The sequence below is a fragment of the Nerophis ophidion genome, linkage group LG28 (genome assembly GCF_033978795.1).
Source record: "Nerophis ophidion isolate RoL-2023_Sa linkage group LG28, RoL_Noph_v1.0, whole genome shotgun sequence".
Lineage (NCBI taxonomy): Eukaryota > Metazoa > Chordata > Actinopteri > Syngnathiformes > Syngnathidae > Nerophis > Nerophis ophidion.
The window spans coordinates 24,418,503-24,443,870 of NC_084638.1; the positions used below are offsets into that span (position 1 = coordinate 24,418,503).

General features: G+C 38.7%; 3 protein-coding genes across 9 annotated transcripts in view; 2 read left to right on the forward strand and 1 right to left on the reverse strand.

Moving 5' to 3' along the window:
- LOC133545526 (gastrula zinc finger protein XlCGF57.1-like) overlaps positions 1 to 25,368 on the forward strand; it is a 403,569-nt gene that overhangs the window by 303,537 nt on the left and 74,664 nt on the right. The gene's annotated exons all lie outside the window — the stretch shown is intronic.
- The window catches only part of LOC133545530 (zinc finger protein 135-like), a 129,988-nt gene that overhangs the window by 54,281 nt on the left and 50,339 nt on the right, over positions 1 to 25,368 (reverse strand). For 3 of the 4 annotated variants that reach the window (XM_061891200.1, XM_061891199.1, XM_061891204.1), the window contains one exon: positions 973 to 1,191. In XM_061891200.1, coding sequence (XP_061747184.1) covers positions 973 to 1,191 — 219 coding nt within the window. Of the gene's footprint in view, positions 1 to 972; positions 1,192 to 4,058; positions 4,569 to 25,368 lie in introns of those variants that run through there. The other variant, XM_061891201.1, reaches the window with a different exon arrangement.
- LOC133545544 (oocyte zinc finger protein XlCOF20-like) lies at positions 11,661 to 24,448 on the forward strand. The gene is made up of 2 exons (XM_061891247.1): positions 11,661 to 12,119; positions 22,681 to 24,448. Exons 1-2 carry the CDS (start codon positions 11,993 to 11,995, stop codon positions 23,763 to 23,765), a joined length of 1,212 nt encoding a protein of 403 aa, XP_061747231.1. The 5' UTR covers positions 11,661 to 11,992; the 3' UTR covers positions 23,766 to 24,448.

The window sequence follows — 25,368 nt, forward strand, 5'->3', positions numbered from 1 at the left end:
GTCACGATACATGGCCCCATTCATTCTTTCCTTAACACAGATCAGTCGTCCTGTCCCCTTAGCAGAAAAACATCCCCAAAGCACGATGTTTCCACCTCCATGCTTCACAGTAGGTTTGGTGTTCTTGGGATGCAACTCAGTATTTTTCTTCTTCCAAACACGACGAGTTGAGTTTATACCAAAAAGTTCTATTTTGGTCTCATCTGACCACATGACATTCTCCCAATCCTGTGCTGTATCATCCATGTATCCATTTTGGTATAAACTCAACTCGTCGTGTTTGGAGGAAGAAAAATACTGAGTTGCATCCCAAGAACACCATAACTACTGCGGAGCACAGGGGTGGAAACATCATGCTTTGGGGCTGTTTTCTGCTAAGGGGACAGGACGATTGATCCGTGTTAAGGAAAGAATGAATGGGGCCATGAATCGTGAGATTTTGAGCCTAAACCTCCTTCCATCAGTGAGAGCTTTGAATGGTTGACCAAATACTTATTTTCCACCATAATTTACAAATAAATTCTTTATTTATTTTAATTTTTTTTCCACATTCTGTCTCTCACAGTTGAAGTGTACCTATGATGGAAATTACAGACCTCTGTCATCATTTTAAGTGGGAGAACTTGCACAATCGGTGGCTGACTAAATACTTTTTTGCCCCACTGTATGTATGTATGTATGTACGTATGTATGTATATATATATATATATATATATATATATATATATATATATATATATATATATGTATATATAAAATCAATCATGTCTTTTATAATGATTGTGAACAATAAAAAACATATCTCAAAAAACTGCAGTTCTTCTCTAAATTCAAATGATTAGATTTAAGACATTAAGTTTATGAGCATGAACTTGGATGAGAGGACAAACATCTTGTAAGACAAAGTGAAGAGTCCAGTTGTGATGGATTGAATGCCCTGAGAATAAAATGATATGTGGATGTTGTGCTTACTTGGACTGTGATGAAGCTGTGAGGACTCAGGTGGTTTGTCTTCATGCTCTTCAGTCTTCACAGAGACAACAGTCAGTGGAAACTTGCTGACATCAGCCTCCTCCTGCCCTAGAAGACACTCTCCCTCCTGACTGATCCACACTTCCTCCTCTTCCTCTTTAATGTGAGGGGGCTGTGGATCCTCCTCTTCCTCTTTAACATGGGGGGGCTGCTGGACGTCTGTTGGGTAAATAAGTAAATAAGATAGAGAGAGAATAGAAATAGTTTTGAAATGACACTGTTAACACAATCACATTACTTATGTTCTTCCCTGTGTTGTGATAAAAGTGTGTAGCAAAACAACCAATAAAAACACGGGAAATACCTACTTGTTTCTTAAAATCAATTCAAAAGTGGTACAATGAGTACAATAACAGACTTGGAAATTTGATAAGGGGCAATTTGAAAAGTTGTTATAAGTACGAGGCAGCATTGATTGAGGCATTTTTAACTTAACTGATGTAAAGTGTGTAAATATTTTATTCTGTATACGGCCTATTACACTTACTCTATATCTCTAAACTTAACCATAATATTATAATGACATTGTCATTACCATAACTTCAATATCATGGAAATTAAAAAAAATCTAATTTCAAAATCACTTCAAAAAAAACATTCATGGTTTGTTTTTGTTATCACACAAAATACGTTTTGGTGGTCACTTTGTTGGCTGGGCCAAAAGGAACTTTTACCAAAAACATGTTTTACTATGTGGTGTATCTCCCTCTACAAATCCTCCTTAGGAATTGGAGACCATCTACGACACACTGAAGGAAAGCCAGTCATCTTTATGTTCTTTTAATAATTCAAATGATGACTACTTTGGTTATTGAACATACATTTTAAGATTTACTTATTGATGCATGTAAGTCAGAATCAGGAAGTGAAATTAGAACTTTAATTAGATTTGATTACAGAATAAAAATGTATTTGATGACTGTGTGATACATGTTGATACATGTTTACATCTTCTTGGGGACTGGAACACAGATATGTCCTGAAAGGACCCATTTTTAAAACCTTCACTAAGCTGTGCCACCAACATTGCCTCACGTATAGCTCATTAAGCAAACTACCAGGGTAAATTAGTTATTTTAAAACTATCCTCAGAAAAGTAAATGACTTCACAGTCAAAGTGGGTGACAATATTATAACAAAAACAAAAATTTGATTACCTATCCTGGCTGCATCGTAGAGCCTAATCTCTCCAGTGAAAAAATGACTACTAAGGTAGTCAAAGAATCAACCGACAAATTATGTTCTTACTAGTGTTGTCCCGATACCAATATTTTGGTACCGGGACCTGTACCAAAATGTATTTCGATACTTTTCTAAATAAAAGTGACCACAAAAAAATTCATTGTTGGCTTTATTTAAACCCAAAAAATCTCAGGGTACATTAAACATATGTTTCTTATTGCAAGTTCAACCTTAAATAAAATAGTGAACATACTGGACAACTTGTCTTTTAGTAGTAAGTAAACAAACAAAGGCTTCTAATTTAGTCTGTTGACATGAGCAGTAACATACTGTGTCATTTATATTCTATTATATTGTCAAATTTATTAAGGACAAGTGGTGGAAAATTGATTAATAATCTACTTGTTCATTTACTGGTAATATAAATGGGTTGTACTTGTATAGCGCTTTTCTACCTTCAAGGTACTCAAAGCGCTTTGACACTACTTCCACATTTACCCATTCACACACACATTCACACACTGATGGAGGGAGCTGCCATGCAAGGCGCCAACCAGCACCCATCAGGAGCAAGGGTGAAGTGTCTTGCTCAGGACACAACGGACGTGATGAGGTTGGTACTAGGTGGGATTTGAACTAGGGACCCTCGGGTTGCGCACGGCCACTCTCCCACTGCGCCACGCCGTCCCACAATATCTGCTTATGTTCTGTTTTAACATGTGCTATCTACACTTCTGTTAAAATGTAATAATCCCTGATTCTTCTGTTGTCTGATACTTTATATTAGTTTTGGATGATACCACATATTTAGACATCAATCTGATAACATACACTAACATACACCATTCCACTAAAATACCCATGCAGCTAACTAGATACTTCCAAAATGTAAAATATATTGAGCATTATAACACCAAAGGTAGTTGTACAAATCACATTCAACCCAGATTTCACTCCAAAAAGGTTTTAATTTGTGGCAGGGGAGTTAGTGCATCTGCCTCACAATACGAAGGTCCTGCAGTCCTGGGTTCAAATCCAGGCTTGGGATCTTTCTGTGTGGAGTTTGCATGTTCTCCCCGTGAATGCGTGGGTTCCCTCCGGGTACTCCGGCTTCCTCCCACTTCCAAAGACATGCACCTGGGGATAGGTTGATTGGCAACACTAAATTGGCCCTAGTGTGTGAATGTGAGTGTGAATGTTGTCTGTCTATCTGTGTTGGCCCTGCGATGAGGTAGCGACTTGTCCAGGGTGTACCCCGCCCGCCTTCCGCCCGATTGTAGCTGATAGGCGCCAGCACCCCCCGCGACCCCAAAAGGGAATAAGCGGTAGAAAATGGATGGATGGATGCCTGCTATACCACCAAAATGTGGGTCTTCCTATCAATAGCCATAAAGGAGTGTAAATCCCTTACTTCCTTCAACACTGCTTCGAAAATACATTACAGGTTGTAACTGGGAATATAAAAAGCTTTTTGCTTTTTAAAAATTGTATTTTCTAGCAGCATTTTTTGGACCTTAAATGCTACATTTTACATAGTACTGTGTTCTGTGTGAGTGAACAAATATTTCAACTGAAACCATCTCAGGCTTTCTTGTAGCAGTGAATGTGTACCGTGATGAAACTTGAGCCTTTCTTATGCAAACTTCTCACAACTCCTTCAATCAATCAATCACACATTGTTCCAAACTGAGAGGAACATCAACCTCAAACTGTCTCGTTTTCATGAAGAATCTAAATCAAAGCATTGCATCATCCATACAAGACACATCATCTTCCTATTCAAGAAAAGTGTTTGTAATGAAATATAAAGTTAGTAAAGATGTAAGAGTAAGAAGTAAACAAACCTTTTTTGTGTAACACAACTTGATGTTTCTTGAAAACAGCGTCAATTAGTTGATTGTTCTCTTCCTTTGTTCTAGAAAGTTCCGCCTCGTATTCTGCTATCGTTCTTTCTAACACTACAAATATTTCTTCAACGGCAGCAGTTAGTCGCTGATCCACCAACGCTCTCAACATTTGTAATGTAGACATTTTCACACAATCACAAGACTTTACTCTCACACTTGATCTCTACTTAGCGATGTGTTGATAACTTCTGCGTCTTCTGTTAGCAGCTAACAAGCTAAGCTAACTAGCAAATATAGCAGGAGAAGCGGCACAGAGTTTCTAGCGCATCGAGACGACTTTCTCCTTGAATAAAGAATCAAAGATGTATTTTATACGACGTAAATATTTCAAACTGGAGAACAAATAATAAGACTGACTTATTAGCGTCCTGCTCGCGGCTTTCTCCGTCTTCTTCTTATCCTTCCTCTTCTGTTTTTATGGCGGTTGACAAGCAACTTTCTGGTGTGCATTAGCGCCACCTATTGAAATGGAGTGTGGACCGAGGTTGATCCCTACTCTACAGTATATTCTTTTATTTAACCCAGTGTTTTTTTTAAATATGTTTATATTGCTTAATATCCTATGTGTTCTAAATGCAATCCTAATATATCTTCCAATGCTAACCTAATATTTTCTTTCGCCAACTTACTTTCCAGTATTTCTCTTTCTCTATTGTATTTCCTACATTGTATTAAAACATGGTCAACATTTTCTATCTGATGGCAAGAATCACACAGTCCTGTAGTATGTTTTCCTATCAATTTTAGTGAACTATTTAAATATGTATGTTCTAATCTCATTCTAGTAATAATGTCATCTTCCTTCCTATTTCTATTTTTGATTGATTGATTGATACTTTTATTAGTAGATTGCACAGTTCAGTACATATTCCGTACAATTGACCACTAAATGGTAACACCCCAATAAGTTTTTCAACTTTTTTAAGTCGGGGTCCATGTTAATCAATTCATGGTACAAATATATACTATCAACATAATACAGTCATCACACAAGTTAATCATCATAATATGTAAATTGAATTATTTACATTATTTACAATCCGGGGGGTGGGATTCCTCCTCTCATTATACCTACTCTCCACTGGACTTTGTAATACTCGCTACCTTTTCTTTTCTTATTTCAATTATCCTGCCACTTTTTATTGTGTTCTATCTTAAACGGGAACATTATCAGCAGACCTATGTAAGCGTCAATATATACCTTGATGTTGCAGAAAAAAGACCATATATTTTTTTAACCGATTTCCGAACTCTAAATGTGTGAATTTTGGCGAGTTAAACGCCTTTCTGTTTAGCCCTCTTGAAGCGATGACGTCAGTACGTGACGTTGCCGAGGTAAGAAAGCCGCCATTTTCATTTTCTCAAACACATTACAAATACCGGGTTTCAGCTCTGTTAGTTTCCGTTTTTTTCGACTATTTTTTGGAACCTTGGAGACATCATGCCTCGTCGGTGGGTTGTCGGAGGGTGTAACAACACTAACAGGGAGGGATTCAAGTTGCACCACTGGCCCGAAGATGCGAAAGTGGCAAGAAATCTGCCGCCAGACCCCCATCGAATGTACCAGAGTGTCTGCACATTTTACCGGCGATGCTAAGGCAGACATGGCACAGAGATGTATGGATAACCTGCAGATGCATTTGCAACCATTAAGTCAACCAAATCACAAAGGTGAGTTTTGTTGATGTTGTTGACTTATGTGCTAATCAGACATATTTGGTCGCGGCGTGACTGCCAGCTAACCGATGCTAACATGCTATTTAGGCTATAGCTGTATGTACATTTGAAACTATATTACGTCTCCTTCCACCCACATTTAATGCGAAAAAAACACTTACCAATCAATGGATTTAAGTTGCTCCAGTGTCACAAGATGCGAAAGTCCTGATCGTTTGGTCCGCACATTTTACCGGCGATGCTAACGCAGCTATTCGGCCATGCTATGGCTATGAATAGCGTCAATAGCTATTCGCTCAATAGCTTCAGTTTCTTCTTCAATACTTTCATACTACAACCATCCGTTTCAATACATGCGTAATCTGTTGAATCGCTTAAGTCGCTGAAATCCGAGTCTGAATCCGAGCTAATGTCGCTATATCTTGCTGTGGTATTCGCCATTGTTTGTTTGCATTGGCAGCACTGTATGACGTCACAGGGAAATGAACAGTGGCTTCGAGAGAGCGAAAATAAGGCATTTCTAAAGCTTTTTTAGGGATATTCTGGGACCGGTAAAATTTTGAAAAAAAAATATAAAAAAAATACAACAAGCCACTGGGAACTGATTTTAATTGTTTTTAACCCTTTTGAAATTGTGATAATGTTCCCCTTTAATGATGCTCTTCACTTCTTCTTTACTGTGCTCAATCTCCATGTTTACTTCTGTTTTAGTGCTTGCTTGTTTTGCGTATCTATCAGCTAACTCATTCCCCTCAACTCCTACATGAGCAGGAACCCAGAGAAATGTTACCACACCTCCCGCTTGATTTATCCTGTAGATTGTCTGAACTATCTCATAAACTATATCTTGTCTTGTTTCTGTCTGAACTATCTCATAAACTATATCTTGTCATGTTTCTGATGCTATGTTTTTTATGCTCATCAAAGCACTGCTGGAGTCCGAGCACACGACTACTTTCCTAGCTTTGTTTTCCTCTATTCAGTTAACTGCCATATAAATAGCTACCAATTCCCCTGTAAAAACAGATAGCTTATCACTGATTCTTTTTATTTAATATTATGTTTCCTTGTGGGATAACTGCAGCAGATCCTACTTTATTATTTATAGTTTTTGATGCATCTGTGAATATCATGATGTTGTCTAAAAACGTTTCCCCAATCCATTGTTCTATCTGATAACTATTAAAATGTATATTCTTTGATAATTGCGTGTTTAACTTTGGGTTGTCATACATCCACGTTGGTATAGCAGGGATTAAAACTTTAATATTGTTAATTTGAGCTTTTTCACTTATGTCTGTCTCCTATTATCCACCCCAAACTATTCTTTTTTTTCTTCCCTTTTTCTTGGCAGTTTATTAGCACTTGACGAGTTGGATGTCCTTGATTGGACTCTTTAAGTTTGCCCAATAAACTGCTGAGAGTTGATCTCTCCTCATGTCCAAAGGTTTTTCATTCATTTCTACTTGTAATGCTGCCACTGGAGTAAATTTAGTAGTTCCACAACATAACCTTAGTGCCTGCGACTGGATCCGGTCTATTTTCCCAAGTAGTATTTTTGAAGCAAATTAGTAAAAATTGCATCTATAATCAATAACAAATGGAATTAAATTGATATATATTGCTTTCAATGTCAACCTATCAGCCCCCCAATCTTTACCCCTCAAAGCCCTCATTATATTTAACACCTTTTTACTTTTCTCCACTATTTTACTGATGTGGGTTGACCTTTTAATACATTTACCAAACCATATTCCTAAATATTTACATGTTTTTATTTCCTCCATAGAGTTTAATTTGGAGCTTGTTTGGAAAATTCCTCTTTGTAAAATTTATGACTTTTGTCTTTCCAACAGAGAATCTTAAACCCCAAGCCGTCCCCCAGTCTTGAACATTATTTACGGCTTTTTGAATCTTCTTCCTCTGTGATGTGTATTTCTACCTCTCTTCCACATCACTCCATCATCACAAACAATGCCACCTCCACTAACCCTTCCACTTCACTAAAAACTTCATTTATCATGATGGAAAACAGTACTGGACTTATTATACTCCCTTGTGCGGTCCCATTTTCCACTTCATATTCTCAACTATGTTCATTCTCTATTTTTACAAACATGTTTCTACTTGCTAGGAAGTTTTTTATCCATTTATACATTTCCCCTCTAATCCAAAAAATATTTAGTTTTAACAGCAAGCCGTGTTTCCACAACATATCAAAAGCTTTCTCTGTGTCAAAAAATACTGCAAATATACTTTCTTTATTTCTAAGTCCTTATCTAACTTCCTCTTCCAGCTTCTAATGTAGAAGCTTAAAAACCTTACAATGATTCTTTCCGGGAGGACTTCCTCAACAAACTGCACAAGCACAGATTTGCTCTCCGTCTTTTTACCGTTTCTAAATGCCATCAATCTCTTCATCATTGTGACAGTTCCAGCTGACGATTGATTGCAGTGGCTTGCTGCAGCCGTACTGGTGCGCGCCTTGCACACTCTTGGAGGTGCGCCCAGTGCAGCGCACACATGAATGTGCAGTGGGGGGCTCTTGGGCCGTGACAGAGTATTGTAAAATGTATTTCCATGAGAGGCATATAATATTTGTTTAACACTGAATGCAACTAAATGTGTGCATTTTTAAGTAAGACCAACATTTTTAGAGTATAATAAGTCTCTTATTCTTTTTAATAACATTGTTATTCTGAAGCTAACCAATAATATATAAAATACTTCTTACCATTAATACCTCAACAGAGCAAAAAACATTACCAAGGACAGCACACACCCTGGCTTCCACCTGTTCGACTTGCTACCATCAGGCAGGCGCTACAGGTGCATCAGAGCCAGAACAAACAGGCTCAGAGACAGCTTTTTTCCCAAAGCTGTCACCATGTTGAACTCTAACTTATAATAATAATAATTCACCCCTATACAATATAATGCCCTAATTCCCCACTGTGCAATAATACCCTTCGAGTGCAATACGTCCGTCACTGATTGTTATTTATTACTTCGGTACTCCTGTCTTGCGCTGTATATTGTACAGTATATGTATTTTGTACTTCTATAGTGTTTTGTATATTGTACAGAATTGCTTATTATTTTTATTGGATAGTAGTCTGTTTATTTCAATTGTTAGTTTTTCCTTTATTACCTCTTATGTCATTTATTTCACCCCATATTTGTTCCCACTACCGCACCTTAAGTTGGAGTCTTTAATCTCGTTATATGCAAATATAATGACAATAAAGTTCATTCTATTCTATTCTATTCTATTCTATTCTATTCTAATACGACTTCTTGAACAGGTGCAGTAGAAAATGGATGGATGGTTTCAAATGCATGAGAATGTTTTATATTTTCAACTTTATTTTTAACACTGAGAATACAAAATTATTCATTACTTATCGTGTTAAGCAATGTCAGCTAAGATTTATCTTAGAACCAGATGCAGTTATCTAAAGAGCTACATCTGGCTCAAGAGCCATAGGTCCGAAACCCCTGTACTAGATCCTGCTGCTTCAGTCTGCCGGCGACAAATTGACAAACAGACTTGAATGTCCGCCTTGGGAATTGAGAATGTGAATATCAATCTGTGTGTAGCTGCTTTTGAGCTTCTAATTCTGGGCACGGTTCGCCAAACAGTCGGTTTGTGTACAATGCTCAGAAGCTGGTCTGTGCCAAGAAAGCAACCTATTCAAATCAAATCTACCAGTATTTTCGAAAACAGGCGTCAAGGATGCAACAAGACTTTTGCCATAAGCGTTTTGCTTCATTTTATGTGTTGTACCGTGTTGTGAAAACACCCTGAATTGCTCAGTCATAGAAGATCAGACTTTAATTCTGAGTTTCCAGGATTTAAGATTTAAAATAGGCTCTGAAATTCTCCTGCAGGGGCATCCTGCTTGCCCATGATGTTCTGTGATCAGAATCAGAATCAGAAGTACTTAGTTAATCCCCGAGGGAAAACTAAGATTTTCATCACAATCCCATTTAAGAGCAGACAAACATTACAGGGAGACAGAACAGGATACTGATGGGTCTGACAACTTCCGGCGCCCCTTTTAAAAAAGTAAGAAACGGGTAAACCCTGGGGAGGTGGATGAATAAAATGAAAAAAAAATTCAGTCATCAGCCTGGGCCCCTGGAGAGTTGGTCCAGACTGAGGCCTAGGGAAGAAGAAAACAACTTCATAGCCATAGCACACATAAACGTGTGTAAGAGGGAAACATCAAAGAACACAAAGGACATTAAAAGAGCAGATCTGATGCAACCAGCTGCCATTCCAGCAGTGTTATTTCTACATACAGCTACAAAAGCAAAAGTAAAACAATTAAAAATAATTAACCGATAATATATTGTGGAGAGGCGCAGCCGGCGAACGAGCAGCGGGGCAGGGCAAGATGGCGGCAAAGAGGCGGAGGACGCGGCCTAGCGGAGAGGCGGGGCGTGCCGGGAGCGCCACCGCAATCGAGTTCAGGTGCGTGGGTCGCGCACCTACACACAATTAATACATCTCCTCTGGCTGTATAAAAGGGCAGCAGTGGAAGAGGGTGGGGGAGAAGGAGTTGGAGAGGCAGAAGCAGATGCTGAGCGCAAGAGACGGAGAGCCAAAAGGAGCACACCGACGCGGAAAGCTGAAAAGCAAGCGGAAGAGCGAGCAGGCACACGGAAGGCTGAAAAGAGACCCGACGGAAGACGCAGCTTGTGATTTGAAAAAATAAAAGAGTCAAACCTGCTCAAAGCATGTCCTTCCTGGGTGGTCCACTGAACCAGAGCGACGATTGCACCCTGCATAGACAAGCAACCAAACAAAAACATCATTTCAACACCCAAATACACTGTGGTGGCCTCTGTGGTGTTCCATGACATCATCTGCTGGGGTAGGAGGAGCATGGTCAGAGACAGGAGCAGACCCAACAAAGCAACCAAGAGAGCCATCCACCAACTCTCGCCCAGTACAGTCCGCATGGATGAGCGAGGATGCGTCCAAGGAGACCGAGGTGTCCGATACCTGCTCATTCAGCCAAGACACTGTGAAGCTTGTCTGTCCCGGCGCTCAAACAACTCCACAGCCCTGTATCTTCGTCCGCATCTCCTCCAGTCTCTCCAAATGGACTCTGGTGTGACAGAGACCCGGCAGCTGGTCTCCATGGCCAAAAGGCTCCCGGTAGGCAGATCCAGTAGTACCCAAAAAAAGCACGTCAGAAGTCACAAAAGTGCCACCCCTTGTCACACAGTCCCAAAGGGTCCCCAACCAAAAGGCAAAAAAAAAAAAAAACCCACATGAAAAGAAGAGGGAAACAGCAGGAAGACAAAAAGATGACACAAGAGCACAGAGCTCCTGCCACCAGCAGCCACTACCATCTTAATGAAATACTTGTATGTTTTAGTAATGTATGTATAAAAAAATGAATATCTTACCTCGGACTAAAAGGGAACAAGAATAAGAACATGAACAAGGTGTATCGCCACAATTTCAACCACTTTTACGCTTCTGTCATTGTAATGAATGACGCACGGGGGCGCCACTAACTCCCATCGCATCATTTATTTTTTAAATGTTCATATTTTTTTAAATGAATCCCTTACTGTAACCAAACAAAAACAAAAAATACATTTTCAGAATTCTGAAATAAATAAATTATTAATTATTAATAGTAAAGCATCATTTTATTTTCCATTAAAGGCTTGCTGAACACATCTTTCAGGGTTGTGTACAGATCTGTGCGGTTTCATAAAGAACAACGTATTTTTTAATGTTTGTTTTGTATGTAATGGTTGATGATGACATTGTTATTGAAGTACAGATGACACAAAAGAAGCATGGTAAGTAAGTGTGGCAAAACAAGTTGGCGGAAGTGACGTCAGGTACGCGCATGCGTAGACCCATCGGTTGATAACGCAAGATGGCGTCTGACGGAGAAGGCCTAAAGGCAGGCATTATATTTCTGTATTCTTACATATATGTTGTTTCATAGAGTACACACGGTTAATAATTGTTTGTAGCCGGATACATTAGTCTGAGCGCACTTGGACACTTCTCCTGTTTGATAGCTTCACTTAAGGTAGCTTGCAGCTAGTTTAGCTGGCTAGTTAGCTTAGCTTGTTAGCTGCTAACAAAGAGAGGCGGAAGTTATTTAAACATCGCTAAGTAGGGAACAAATGTGAGTGTAAAGTGTTGTGATTGTGGGAAAATGTGCGAAAGAACCATAGCAAAGTACGAGGAGGAACTTTGTCCAAGAAAAGAGGAGAAGGAGCGACAACATCAACTACTGGATGTTTATTATAAGAAACATCATCAAGTTGTGTTACACAGAACAGGTTTGTTTACTTCTTACGCTCACATCTTTACTAACTTTATGTGTAACTATTAACACTATTCTTAAATATATTGTGTATAAGAAGTTTGGTTGTCTTGTGAGGATGATGTACATACAGTCATGGTCAAAAGTTTACATACACTTGTAAAGAATAAATGGGTTGTACTTGTATAGCGCTTTTCTACCTTCAAGGTACTCAAAGCGCTTTGACACTACTTCCACATTTACCCATTCACACACACATTCACACACTGATGGAGGGAGCTGCCATGCAAGGCGCCAACCAGCACCCATCAGGAGCAAGGGTGAAGTGTCTTGTTCAGGACACAACGGACGTGACGAGGTTGGTTCTAGGTGGGATTTGAACCAGTGACCCTCGGGTTGCGCACGTCCACTCTGCCACTGCGCCACGCCGTCCCTACATAATGTCATGGCTGTCTTGAGTTTCCAATATTTTGTTGTTAGATGTTAGAATAGCAATTGAATATTTAAATATGGCTCTGAGTTAAATAATTCGGTTTATGGCCTTAAAGTCTTCCTTTTTTACTGAATTTGTAAACAATGTACAGCCCTTACCTTTGGGCTGATACTGAGGGCAGCGATCAATAAAAATTAAAATCAATCAAAAAAATTTGTATCGTATTGTGAAACAAAACGCCAGATAATAAGTCTGCTAATGGGTTCCATTTTGCGATCCTTATACACACACTATAGTAATAATTGTATCTCTGACTACGGTAGCCGTAATGGGCCGACAATCCCTCAAGTGGTGCGGCTTCAAAGTCGTACTAAAACATTTGGACAGATTTTTGAGTGCCGTGGGTAGGGAGGATGTTTAAAAAGAAATTATCGAGTTCTAGCCCATTATTGAATTCTCTTATCGAACCGATTCCTTATCGATTCTCTTATTGAATCCAGATAGGTTGTTGTATATGGAAAAAAATAACAATATTTGCTTTGACAAAAGTTTAATTTCATTTGATAAGAAAAAATGTAATACAATAAACACATATTGACCATTGTTACCCCCCCTAATAAAATAAAATAAAATAAATAAATATTTACTGTTGTTACCCAAAGTATATTAAGTGGGATTTTTCAGAAAAACAAATATATACAGTAACACAAAAAACAACCTGTCTTTGTGATCACTATAAATGTATAAATAATAATAGTGCTAAATAAAATCAGTCCCTTGGGCACAAAACTGAATATAATACACCTCTCCAAAAAGCTGCACTTCTGCTGCTATCGGAACATACTAACTACAGCTATTGGAACATACTAACTACAGCTATTGGAACATACTAACTACAGCTATTGGAACATACTAACTACAGCTATTGGAACATACTAACTACAGCTATTGGAACATACTAACTACAGCTATTGGAACATACTAACTACAGCTATTGGAACATACTAACTACAGCTATTGGAACATACTAACTACAGCTATTGGAACATACTAACTACAGCTATTGGAACATACTAACTACAGCTATTGGAACATACTAACTACAGCTATTGGAACATACTAACTACAGCTATTGGAACATACTAACTACAGCTATTGGAACATACTAACTACAGCTATTGGAACATACTAACTACAGCTATTGGAACATACTAACTACAGCTTTTGGAACATACTAACTACAGCTATTGGAACATACTAACTACAGCTATTGGAACATACTAACTACAGCTGTTGGAACATACTAACTACAGCTATTGGAACATACTAACTACAGCTATTGGAACATACTAACTATAGCTATTGGAACATACTAACTACACCTATTGGAACATACTAACTACAGCTATTGGAACATACTAACTACAGCTATTGGAACATACTAACTACAGCTATTGGAACATACTAACTATAGCTATTGGAACATACTAACTACAGCTATTGGAACATACTAACTACAGCTATTGGAACATACTAACTACAGCTATTGGAACATACTAACTACAGCTATTGGAACATACTAACTACAGCTATTGGAACATACTAACTATAGCTATTGGAACATACTAACTACAGCTGTTGGAACATACTAACTACAGCTATTGGAACATACTAACTACAGCTATTGGAACATACTAACTACAGCTATTGGAACATACTAACTACAGCTATTGGAACAAACTAACTACAGCTATTGGAACATACTAACTACAGCTATTGGAACAAACTAACTACAGCTATTGGAACATACTAACTACAGCTATTGGAACATACTAACTTCAGCTATTGGAACATACTAACTACAGCTATTGGAACATACTAACTGCAGCTATTGGAACATACTAACTACAGCTATTGGAACATACTAACTACAGCTATTGGAACATACTAACTACAGCTATTGGAACATACTAACTGCAGCTATTGGAACATACTAACTGCAGCTATTGGAACATACTAACTGCAGCTATTGGAACATACTAACTACAGCTATTGGAACATACTAACTACAGCTATTGGAACATACTAATTACAGCTATTGGAACATACTAACTACAGCTATTGGAACATACTAACTACAGCTATTGGAACATACTAACTACAGCTATTGGAACATACTAACTACAGTTATTGGAACATATTAACTACAGCCATTGGAACCTACTAACTACAGCTATTGGAACAAACTAACTACAGCTATTGGAACATACTAACTACAGCTATTGGAACAAACTAACTACAGCTATTGGAACATACTAACTACAGCTATTGGAACATACTAATTACAGCTATTGGAACATACTAACTACGGCTATTGGAACATACTAACTACACCTATTGGAACATACTAACTACAGCTATTGGAACAAACTAACTACAGCTATTGGAACATACTAACTACAGCTATTGGAACATACTAACTACAGCTGTTGGAACATACTAACTACAGCTATTGGAACAAACTAACTACAGCTATTGGAACATACTAACTACAGCTATTGGAACATACTAACTACAGCTATTGGAACATACTAACTACAGCTATTGGAACATACTAACTACAGCTATTGGAACATATTAACTACAGCCATTGGAACATACTAACTACAGCCATTGGAACAAACTAACTACAGCTATTGGAACATACTAACTACAGCTATTGGAACAAACTAACTACAGCTATTGGAACATACTAACTACAGCTATTGAACCATACTAACTACAGCTATTGGAACATACTAACTACACCTATTGGAACATACTAACTACAGCTATTGGAACATACTAACTACACCTATTGGAACATACTAACTACAGCTATTGGAACAAACTAACTACAGCTATTGGAACATACTAACTACAGCTGTTGGAACATACTAACTACAGCTATTGGAACATATTAACTACAGCTATTGGAACATATTAACTACACACACTATGACACTAAGAACGCCACAGTCATCAATCAACAATTCTTCTTCCAAAAACTGAGCATGTCTGCTTTTTCAGGATCAAGTCTGAACCGCTCTTCGCTAACCGTGTCGCCAGCGGTGGAAAAAACAGGTTCACTTGTGGTGGAACTAGCTTGGACACACAGATAGGTTTGACAAAATCCTCTTTCAGTCTGCTTCTAAACCTTCTGGGGTCCATCAGTGTGGCCTCCGCCAGGAATGACTGCACGTCCTTGTCCTGGAGGGAAAATGAGGGACAGACATAGCATAAAATTAGGGGGGAAATTAGCTGAATGTGAAGACTAGGGTGTCTGTGATTAAGTCTTGAGCATATCAGTATGTGGAATTAAATGATGGAATGGATTAAGTAATGAAGGTAAACATTGTACTGATGTGATCCACTTTAAGAGGTTGTTGAAATTAAAAGTGCTTACAAAGTACGGAGAATAATTATGAGAAATACTTTCAACCTTATTAAAAAATATATATTCTTCATCTCAGTATGCTAATAATGACTGGATTAATTAATTACATATTACAAAACGGTTGTATATACTAATTCACATATGTTCTTTTATTATAAGAAGGTCGGTAAATGATGTATATATTTGTAAAAGCTCTGAAGTGGGAAAGGGGTAGGATTAAATAAGCTTTACTTCTTTCAACTCCTATGATGTAAAGTGAAATGATATGAAACTGTGATGTCTTATGCTGTAAGTGTGTTCATGTACGAAATAAACTAAAGAAAGAAAGAAAGCACTAGTTTATTAGACAGACCTGCAAACTCTGGAGGGGTGTAGGCTACAAGATGCTGTTAAGGTTATCAGACACATACAAAAAGGTTAACGTTACCGTTAGCCACTGACTATGCTTAGGTAACGTTGGTCTAGCTGACATTACTGCACTCCTGGTCGACATAAGAGGTTATGTTATTTTAGCCTAAAGGCTACAAGTGAGCAAATATGGAAATTAACTGGCAACAGTTAACGTTAGTTACTCACCCGGACTATCACTGGAACTGGGGCTGCAGGTTGAAGCAGAAGAAGATGGGCGTGCTTCGTCATCTCTGTCGCTGCTTCTCTGCGTGTCGAAGGCATGCCACAGTTCTCGAACGTTCAGGTTTTGTACGGCCTGAACATGTTTCAACATGCTTGTTGTACTTCCCCCTTACATGAGAACGAAGCCTGGCTATAATTGCATATTGCGGTTTCCTCGTCGTATTTTTTTTGTAAAATCAAGCCATGCCTTGAGGCGTTTTTTTCCGGTCCATTATTTTTGCTGCTTTCTGAATCTGCCGCCTAATGACTGAGCTACGTCATTTCCTGTAATGTCCCACAAGGCATTTCCTGTAATGTCCCACAAGGCATTTCCTGTGGGACGAGATTCGTTCCCAGGGATTCGAATAAAGAACCAACTCTTTTTCTTTACTATATTGGCCTCGATAACGGGAACCGGTTCTCAAAAAGGGATTCGAGTCCATAGGATCGGTTCTTTTCTTATCGAACAATCGGGACAACCAGTTCCGAACATCATCCCTAATCACACTAAGACATTCAGTGACAGTTTTCCAGTGTTTATCAGTGGTTTTTCTTGAGTTATTTAGAATTTTGGTACAGTATCAATCAATCAATCAATCAGTGTTTATTTATACAGCCCTAAATCACAAGTGTCTCAAAGGGCTACAAAAGGCAGTAAAAACATTTTTAAACAAAGTGTTTGCTAGCGAAATTTTCTGAAATGCGTAGTTATATTCTTGCTATAGTTTACATTTTCAGAATGTATAATATTGTGTTTTAGAGAAATGCTTTGACATTTTTGCCAGGTTCAAACACCAAAGACATCTGTTAGACAAGACAAGAAGCAAAGAAATCAAACAGACAGGATTCAATCTAGCTCATGAGGAGAAACGTCTGTGCTGCAACTTCGTACAGTTTCCCACCACGCTCTGACGAGGGAGTTCCACGCGTCCTCTAATTTGGGCCTTTTCTGCATACATAGCTGCAGCTGTTTCTAAAGGGAGGGGGGTCGTAAACTGCTGTCGCACTCGGTAATAAACAGTTCAAAGAAACGGTGCCTGGAGTAGGGTCAGGTCTGCTGCCTCTCCGCTTTGTAGATCTCGGGTCAGGAAAAGGTCTTCTTGTGGCCGTCAATAGATCAAAGAAACCGACACCTCCATGTCGCATTCCATAGCACACAGTGGAGTTTTATAAGCCTTTTGTCTGATAAGATGAAAGACAGCTTTGGTCTTCTCGCAAGGGACCTGAACTCAATGGAACACAAAGTTATGTTATAACTTATATACAATTATTCTGACAATTTTGTTATTATTGTTAATATTATCTGGAATCAATTTTTGGTCGCAGCGAAGTGGCAATTTGGATAGTTTTTAGCTCTAAAAAGGGTATTTAAACAAGTAAACAGTACATTAGGTACTAGATTTATATATATATTATTTATATATATTGGGACGGCGTGGCGCAGTGGGAGAGTGGCCGTGCGCAACCCGAGTGTCACTGGTTCAAATCCCACCTAGAACCAACCTCGTCACGTCCGTTGTGTCCTGAGCAAGACACTTCACCCTTGCTCCTGATGGGTGCTGGTTGGCGCCTTGCATGGCAGCTCCCTCCATCAGTGTGTGAATGTGTGTGTGAATGTGTGTGTGAATGGGTAAATGTGGAAGTAGTGTCAAAGCGCTTTGAGTACCTTGAAGGTAGAAAAGCGCTATACAAGTACAACCCATTTATTTATATATATATGTAATGCCCATAAGGGTATTCCAGTAGAATATGTAGAGATAAGATGTGTCAATATCAAAATAGTACTTGAAATAAATTTTTGGCAGCAACAAAGTGGCCATTTGGGTAGATATTTGCTCTAAAAAGGGTATTTCAACAAGTAAACAGTACAGTAGGTACTTGATTTTGATACATGTAATGCCCATAAGGTTATTCTAGTAAAAATTGCTGAGATAAGATGTGTCAATATCAAAATATTACTTGAAATACATTTTTGGCTGCAACAAAGTGGCCATTTGGGTAGATATTTGCTCTAAAAAGGGTATTTCAACAAGTAAACATTTTGATATATGTTTTGCTCATAAGGGTATTTTAGTAAAAAAATGTGTGTAAATATGCAATGTGTATATATCAAAATATTACGTCGAATCACTTTTTGTCAGGCAATATAAAATTTCATGACAATTTTACATACATGAATACATCCAAACACAGGAAGAAATAACAGTTACAGCTGTGTGTATCTTCCGAACAAGAAATAGGTTTTATCACATCAACATGGGACTAACAACACTCCTTTAAAGGGGAACATTATCAGCAGACCTATGTAAGCGTCAATATATACCTTGATGGTGCAGAAAAAAGACCATCTATTTTTTTAACCGATTTCCGAACTCTAAATGGATGAATTTTGGCGAATTAAACGCCTTTCTGTTTATCGCTCTGGGGGGATGACGTCAGAATGTGACGTCGCCGAGGTAATACAGCCGCCATTTTCATTTTCAACCCATTGTAAATATTGGGTCTCAGCTCTGTTATTTTCCGTTTTTTCAACTATTTTTTGGAACCTTGGAGATATCATGCCTCGTCGGTGTGTTGTCGGAGGGTGTAACAACACTAACAGGGAGGGATTCAAGTTGCACCACTGGCCCGAAGATGCGAAAGTGTCTGCCGCCGGACCCCCATTGAATGTACCAAAGTGGCTCCACATTTTAGCGGCGATGACAGACATGGCACAGAGATGTATGGATAACCTGCAGATGCATTTGCAATGAGAAATCCAACGAAATCACAAAGGGGAGTTTTGTTGATGTTGACTTATTTGCTAATCAGACATATTTGGTCGCGGTGTGACTGCCAGTTAATCGATGCTAACATGCTACGCTAATCGACACTAACATGCTATTTACTGGCAGTGCTAAAGCAGACATGGCACAGATGTATGGATAACCTGCAGATGCATTTGTAACGATAAAGTCACAGTAATCACAAAGGTGAGTTTTGTTGATGTTGACTGCCACCTAATCAATGGTAACATGCTACGCTAATCGATGCTAACATGCTATTTACCGGCGGTGCTAAAGCAGACATGGCACAGAGATGTATGGATAACCTGTAGATGCATTTGCAACTATATTATGTTTCCTTCCACCCACATTTAATGCGAAAAAAACACTTACCAATCGACGGATTTAAGTTGCTCCAGTGTCACGAGATGCGAAAGTCCTGATCGTTTGGTCCGCACATTTTACCGGCGATGCTAACGCAGCTATTCGGCCATGCTATGGCTATGAATAGCGTCAATAGCTATTCGCTCAATAGCTTCAGTTTCTTCTTCAATACTTTCATACTCCAACCATCCGTTTCAATACATGCGTAATCTGTTGAATCGCTTAAGCCGCTGAAATCCGAGTCTGAATCCGAGCTAATGTCGCTATATCTTGCTGTGGTATTCGTCATTGTTTGTTTACATTGGCAGCACTGTGTGACGTCACAGGGAAATGGATAGTGGCATCGCAAATAGCGAAAATCAAGCACTTTAAAGCTTTTTTAGGGATATTCGGAGACCGGTAAAATTTTGAAAAAAACTTCAAAAAATACAACATGCCACTGGGAACTGATTTTTATTGTTTTCAACTCTTTTGAAATTGTGATAATGTTCCCCTTTAAGTCTTAACAATACCACAGAAGAGGAAAACTGTCCTTTTCCGGGCACGATAAAGTCTTAATTAATGTCAAACACGTAGCGATGCAATAACCAGGAAGATTACGTGTTTGTCTTACACCTAGTAATCCGCTGTGGACACACCAAGCCAACAATGCAGGTTTTTCGCAGGCATTCACATTTTGCCACAACACGCCTAAAGGGACATGGGGGAAAAGTCCTAGTTGGAAATGCAGCCGAATTTGGCATTTTCACACGGATCGCAAACCATTCACACTCAAGCAATACTTTCTGGTGCGCACAAGATACATATACGAAACAAAATTGTCCCCATGTCCCTTTAGGGCATGGGTGTCAAACTCTGGCCCGCGGGCCAAGTTTGGCCGTGTAATTTCATTTGGCCCTTGAGACAATATCAAATTAACATTAGTGCTGTAACTCCGCATTATCCACTAATACTCATACTTGCCAACCCTCCCGATTTTCCCGGAACACTCCCGAAGTTCAGTGCCCCGCCTGAGAATCTCCCCGGGAACCCCTTCTCCCAAATTTCTACCGATTTTTCCACCCTGACACCAATATTGGGGGCGTGCCTCAAAGGCACTGCCTTAACCTACTCAGTGGCCTAGTGGTTTGAGTGTCCGCCCTGAGATCGGTAGGTTGGGAGTTCAAACCCCAGCCGAGTCACACCAAAGACTATAAAAATGGGACCCATTGCCTCCCTGCTTGGCACTCAGAATCAAAGGTTGGAATTGGAGGTTAAATCACCATTAATGATTCCCGGGTGTGGCACCGCTGCAGCTCACTGCTCCCCTCACTTCCCAGGGGGTGATCAAGGAGATGGGTCAAATGCAGAGGACAAATTTCACCACACCTAGTGTGTGTGTGACAATTATTGGTACTTTAACTTTAAGTGTTCTCTACAACCTGTCGTCACATCCGCTTTTACTCCATACAAACATCGTGGTGGCCTAGTCACATAACATACATGGCTTTTAAACACACACAAGTGAATGCAAGCCATACTTGGTCAACAACCATGCAGGTCACACTGAGGGTGGCCGTACAAACAACTTTAACACTGTTACAAATATGCGCCACACTGAACCCGCACCAAACAAGAATGACAAACACATTTCGGGATAACATCACCACCGTAACACAACATAAATACAACAGAACAAATACCCAGAACCCCATGCAGCACTAACTCCTCCTGGGACGCAACAATATACACCCTTCGCTACCACCACTATTAAGATTTTGCACAATTAAGTTGTATAAGCGTTGCTTGTTCCATATTCAGTGTTAAAGCCAATCAGTGTAGCAAACTGAGCAATAATTAACGTTTTTTTCATGCACTTTCTCTCGCTACTTCAAGGCTTGAGTGTTCGATTCATTCATTATTGTTATATTATTTTCTAATTAATTATTAGCCTGTGGAAAAAGTTTGATATTTACCTCAGAAGGCTGCAAATAGAAAAGAGGCATTCAATTTTTATTTCAATTTTATTTGATATGCCATTGATATTTTTCAATTATTAGTATTATTTGAAACTCACTATAACGTTATATAAGCCTTGCTTGTTCAATATTTAATGCAAAACTTGTTTGGGTCCCTATTAAAAGGTTCATTTGTTCAACCTTGGCCCGCGACTTTGTTTAGTTTTAAATTTTGGCCCACTCTGTATTTGAGTTTGACACCCCTGCTTTAGGGCCTCTGTAAAAAATATTTAAGTGCCCATCCATCCATTTTCTACCGCTTATTTCCTTTCGGGGTCACGGGGGGTGCTGGCGCCTATCTCAGCTACAATCGGGCGGAAGGCGGGGTACACCCTGGACAAGTTGCCACCTCATCGCAGGGCCAACACAGATAGACAGACAACATTCACACTCACATTCACACACTAGGGCCAATTTAGTGTTGCCAATCAACCTACAGGTGCATGTCTTTGGACATGGGAGGAAGCCGGAGTACCCGGAGGGAACCCACGCATTCACGGGGAGAACATGCAAACTCCACACAGAAAGATCCCGAGCCTGGATTTGAACCCAGGACTGCAGGACCTTCGTATTGTGAGGCAGACGCACTAACCCCTCTGCCACCGTGAAGCCCAATATTTAAGTGGCTTGTTTTAAAAAATAAAAATAAAAAATCAACATTTAAAAGATAAATCACATGATGGGAGTCAGTGGCGTCCCCTTGCGTCGGTCATTGCAATGACAGAAGAGTGAAAGGGGTTGAAATTATGGCCATAATACTCCCTGATTTGTTAAATCTAACCCTTTTTTTATGATTATATTCTTGTTCCCTTTTACTCCTATGTAAGCTAGTTTTTATACAAAAGCAAAAGTGAATCCACAAATAACCAAATCGTGAAGCAGAATCGAAAATGGTAAAATCTTATCTATCCATCGATGCCAGCATGAGTTTGTCTTCTTGTGTCCCGCAGACGTCTGCGAAAAATATCATCCAGCCGAGCAGCAGGAGGGGTCCTCCAGTATAGAGCAGAAGAGGTCACAGCACCTCCACGTGAAAGAAGAGGAGCCACAGCCCCCTCCCTTTAAAGATGAAGAAAAACAGCGGCTGTCCCTCCAAGACAAGAGAGACCTCATCAGTGTGAAGAGTGAAGATGATGAGGTCAAAGGTGAAAGTGAGGAGAGGGGAGGGGGGGAGCCTCCAAGCAGCAGCTCAACACAACACATGACAACAGAAGCTGATGGAGACCACTGTGGAGGATCACAAGCAGACAAGCTCTTAGCTCCACTATCAGATAGTGAGGACACAACCTCACACTCTCCTGACACTGATGATGAAGACTCTAAAGATGATAAGACATGTCACACTGACAACACTCGCTTCACATGTTCTCTCTGTGACAAAAAATTTCGTTACCGTTCTTATCTGAAAAGACACATGAGAACACACACTGGAGAGAAACCTTTTTCCTGCTCAGAATGTGGTAGAGATTTTAGACTGAAGCACATGCTGAATGAACACCTGAGAATACATACTGGAGAAAAACCTTTTTCATGTTCAATCTGCGGTAAAGATTTTAATCAAAGGCACCATTTCACAGCACACATGAGAATACACTCTGGAGAAAAACCTTTTTCATGTTCAATCTGCGGTAAAGATTTTACTCAAATATCCCATTTCAAAACACACATGAGAATACACACGGGAGAAAAACCTTTTTCCTGCTCAGAATGTGGTAAAAGCTTTGTAATAAATCAAAGTTTGGAAGTACACATGAGAACACACACTGGAGAAAAACCTTTTATATGTTCAGTATGTGGTAAAAGTTATATAGAAGGAAACCAATTGAAATTACACATGAGAATGCACTCTGGTGAAAAACCATACTCCTGTTCAAGCTGCCACAAAAGCTTTCGTCACCCAAAATCTGTTACAGCTCACATGAGAAGACACACAGGAGAGAAAGTGTTGAGTTGCAGTGTGTGTGGTGAAAGATTCTCTTATAAGTACCAGTGTAAGAAACACAAGTGTGCTGGTGAGAACAGCAGCAGCAAATGAAACTGCAGGATTTGAAATAACCTGTCAAGACTTTCTAACATCAGCACATAAAACATGTGTGACATCATTGTTGTGTGTGTAACACAATCTTGTTATTATGATTCCAACATTAATCGATTAGACACTTCAGATTAGTGCTTTTATTTCAGTGAAGTACATGAGTTAATATACACATTTGTGTACTTTAAAATGAACAGAACAATTTGACTGAAAGGGTGAGAATAAACAGTACATTAAATATGTTAAATACAATTTGTATGTTTTTGAAATAATGAAGTGTTACATATTTTATTTTCTAATTGTAGATAATTCCATTGATGAACTCCTTTATATTCCATCCATCCATTTTCTACCCCTTGTCCTTGTTTTACATGTGTTCATACCTTTGCTTAGTTCATATTTACTGGTTCACATCTGAAACATCTTCTGGACCACTTCTGGAAGCATATTAATATTTACTTTATACATCATTTGAGCAGTTGCATTTATAAAAGATCATTTACTTACAAAATGTGTGACTTTATGAATCATTTGTTGGTTGTCAATAATCCATTCTATTAATCATCTTTATTACTTTCTTGTGTAATATGAATATTGTGGTGTGATTGTTTTATATGTATGTCCCCAGACCTTTACGCAATAAACAATGTAGGCTTCAACTGAAGTTGGCTACAATAATTGTAGTTAATATTTGTAAGTATGTATTTTATTCTAGTTAGTATTGCACTCCATTTTTTTTATGTTTTCTTTACATGACTTACATGTAGTGTCCTCTTTACTTCATCATCTATATGAACTCCTAAAAATGTGATTACTTTTACTCTTTTCATTTCAATATTATCCATCATAATTTGTGTTTTACATTTTTACAATCTCCAAAAAATATATTTTTAGTTTTATTGATGTTTAATGACAGTTTATTGATGTGCAGCCATCTTTTTATGGACAAGTTCTCTCTGGAAAAAATAAAATGAGAGTTAAATCAAGCGGTAATGAAGATTATTATATACATAATTAGTAGTGACAATTAAAGACACTTTCATCCTGTTCATTTGAGCAAAGAGAAAGTGTGGAGTGTAATATTCTAAACAATAGAAGAATATTAATATCAGCAGTCAATATTCCAACATTGTGAAGCTGAGCTATGGTAAAAAACAAACATATTCAGCTTTAAAGGCGATTTGGTGTAATTATCAGAATCAGAAATACTTTATTAATCCCTAAAGGGAAATTAAAATCTTGAGCACTGTTATAAACATGACTATTAAATGTAATAATATATTATATTACTACCATAATAAAGTGGTACGTTTGGGGATGTGTAATATTGTGTGTATGAACATCCTGAATGTTTTCATGCTAGAATAGTTTGAATTAGTAGAGAGTGAAAATGAGGCAGTAATAATAATAATGGTTTGTTTTAAGCCTGTTTATGAATAATTAAAGATAATTAAAATACCAAAATGGAGTTTACATCCTCAGTGAGTTGAACTCCAGCAGTAAAGATGAGAGAAATAATGTGGAAAGGTCAGAAGTCAAAATGTTTCTTCAGGTAATACATGGAGCCTCTGCTGCCACCAAGCGGCCGTTGGAAAGAATGCAT

What these genes read in the sequence shown, in the direction of transcription:
- LOC133545544 (XM_061891247.1), top strand. Translation starts at nt 11,993, where the DNA reads ATGTGCGAAAGAACCATAGCAAAGTACGAGGAGGAACTTTGTCCAAGA. An exon ending in AGTTGTGTTACACAGAACAG is followed by an intron (nt 12,120 to 22,680) that starts GTTTGTTTACTT and finishes TGTGTCCCGCAG; the next exon opens with ACGTCTGCGAAAAATATCAT.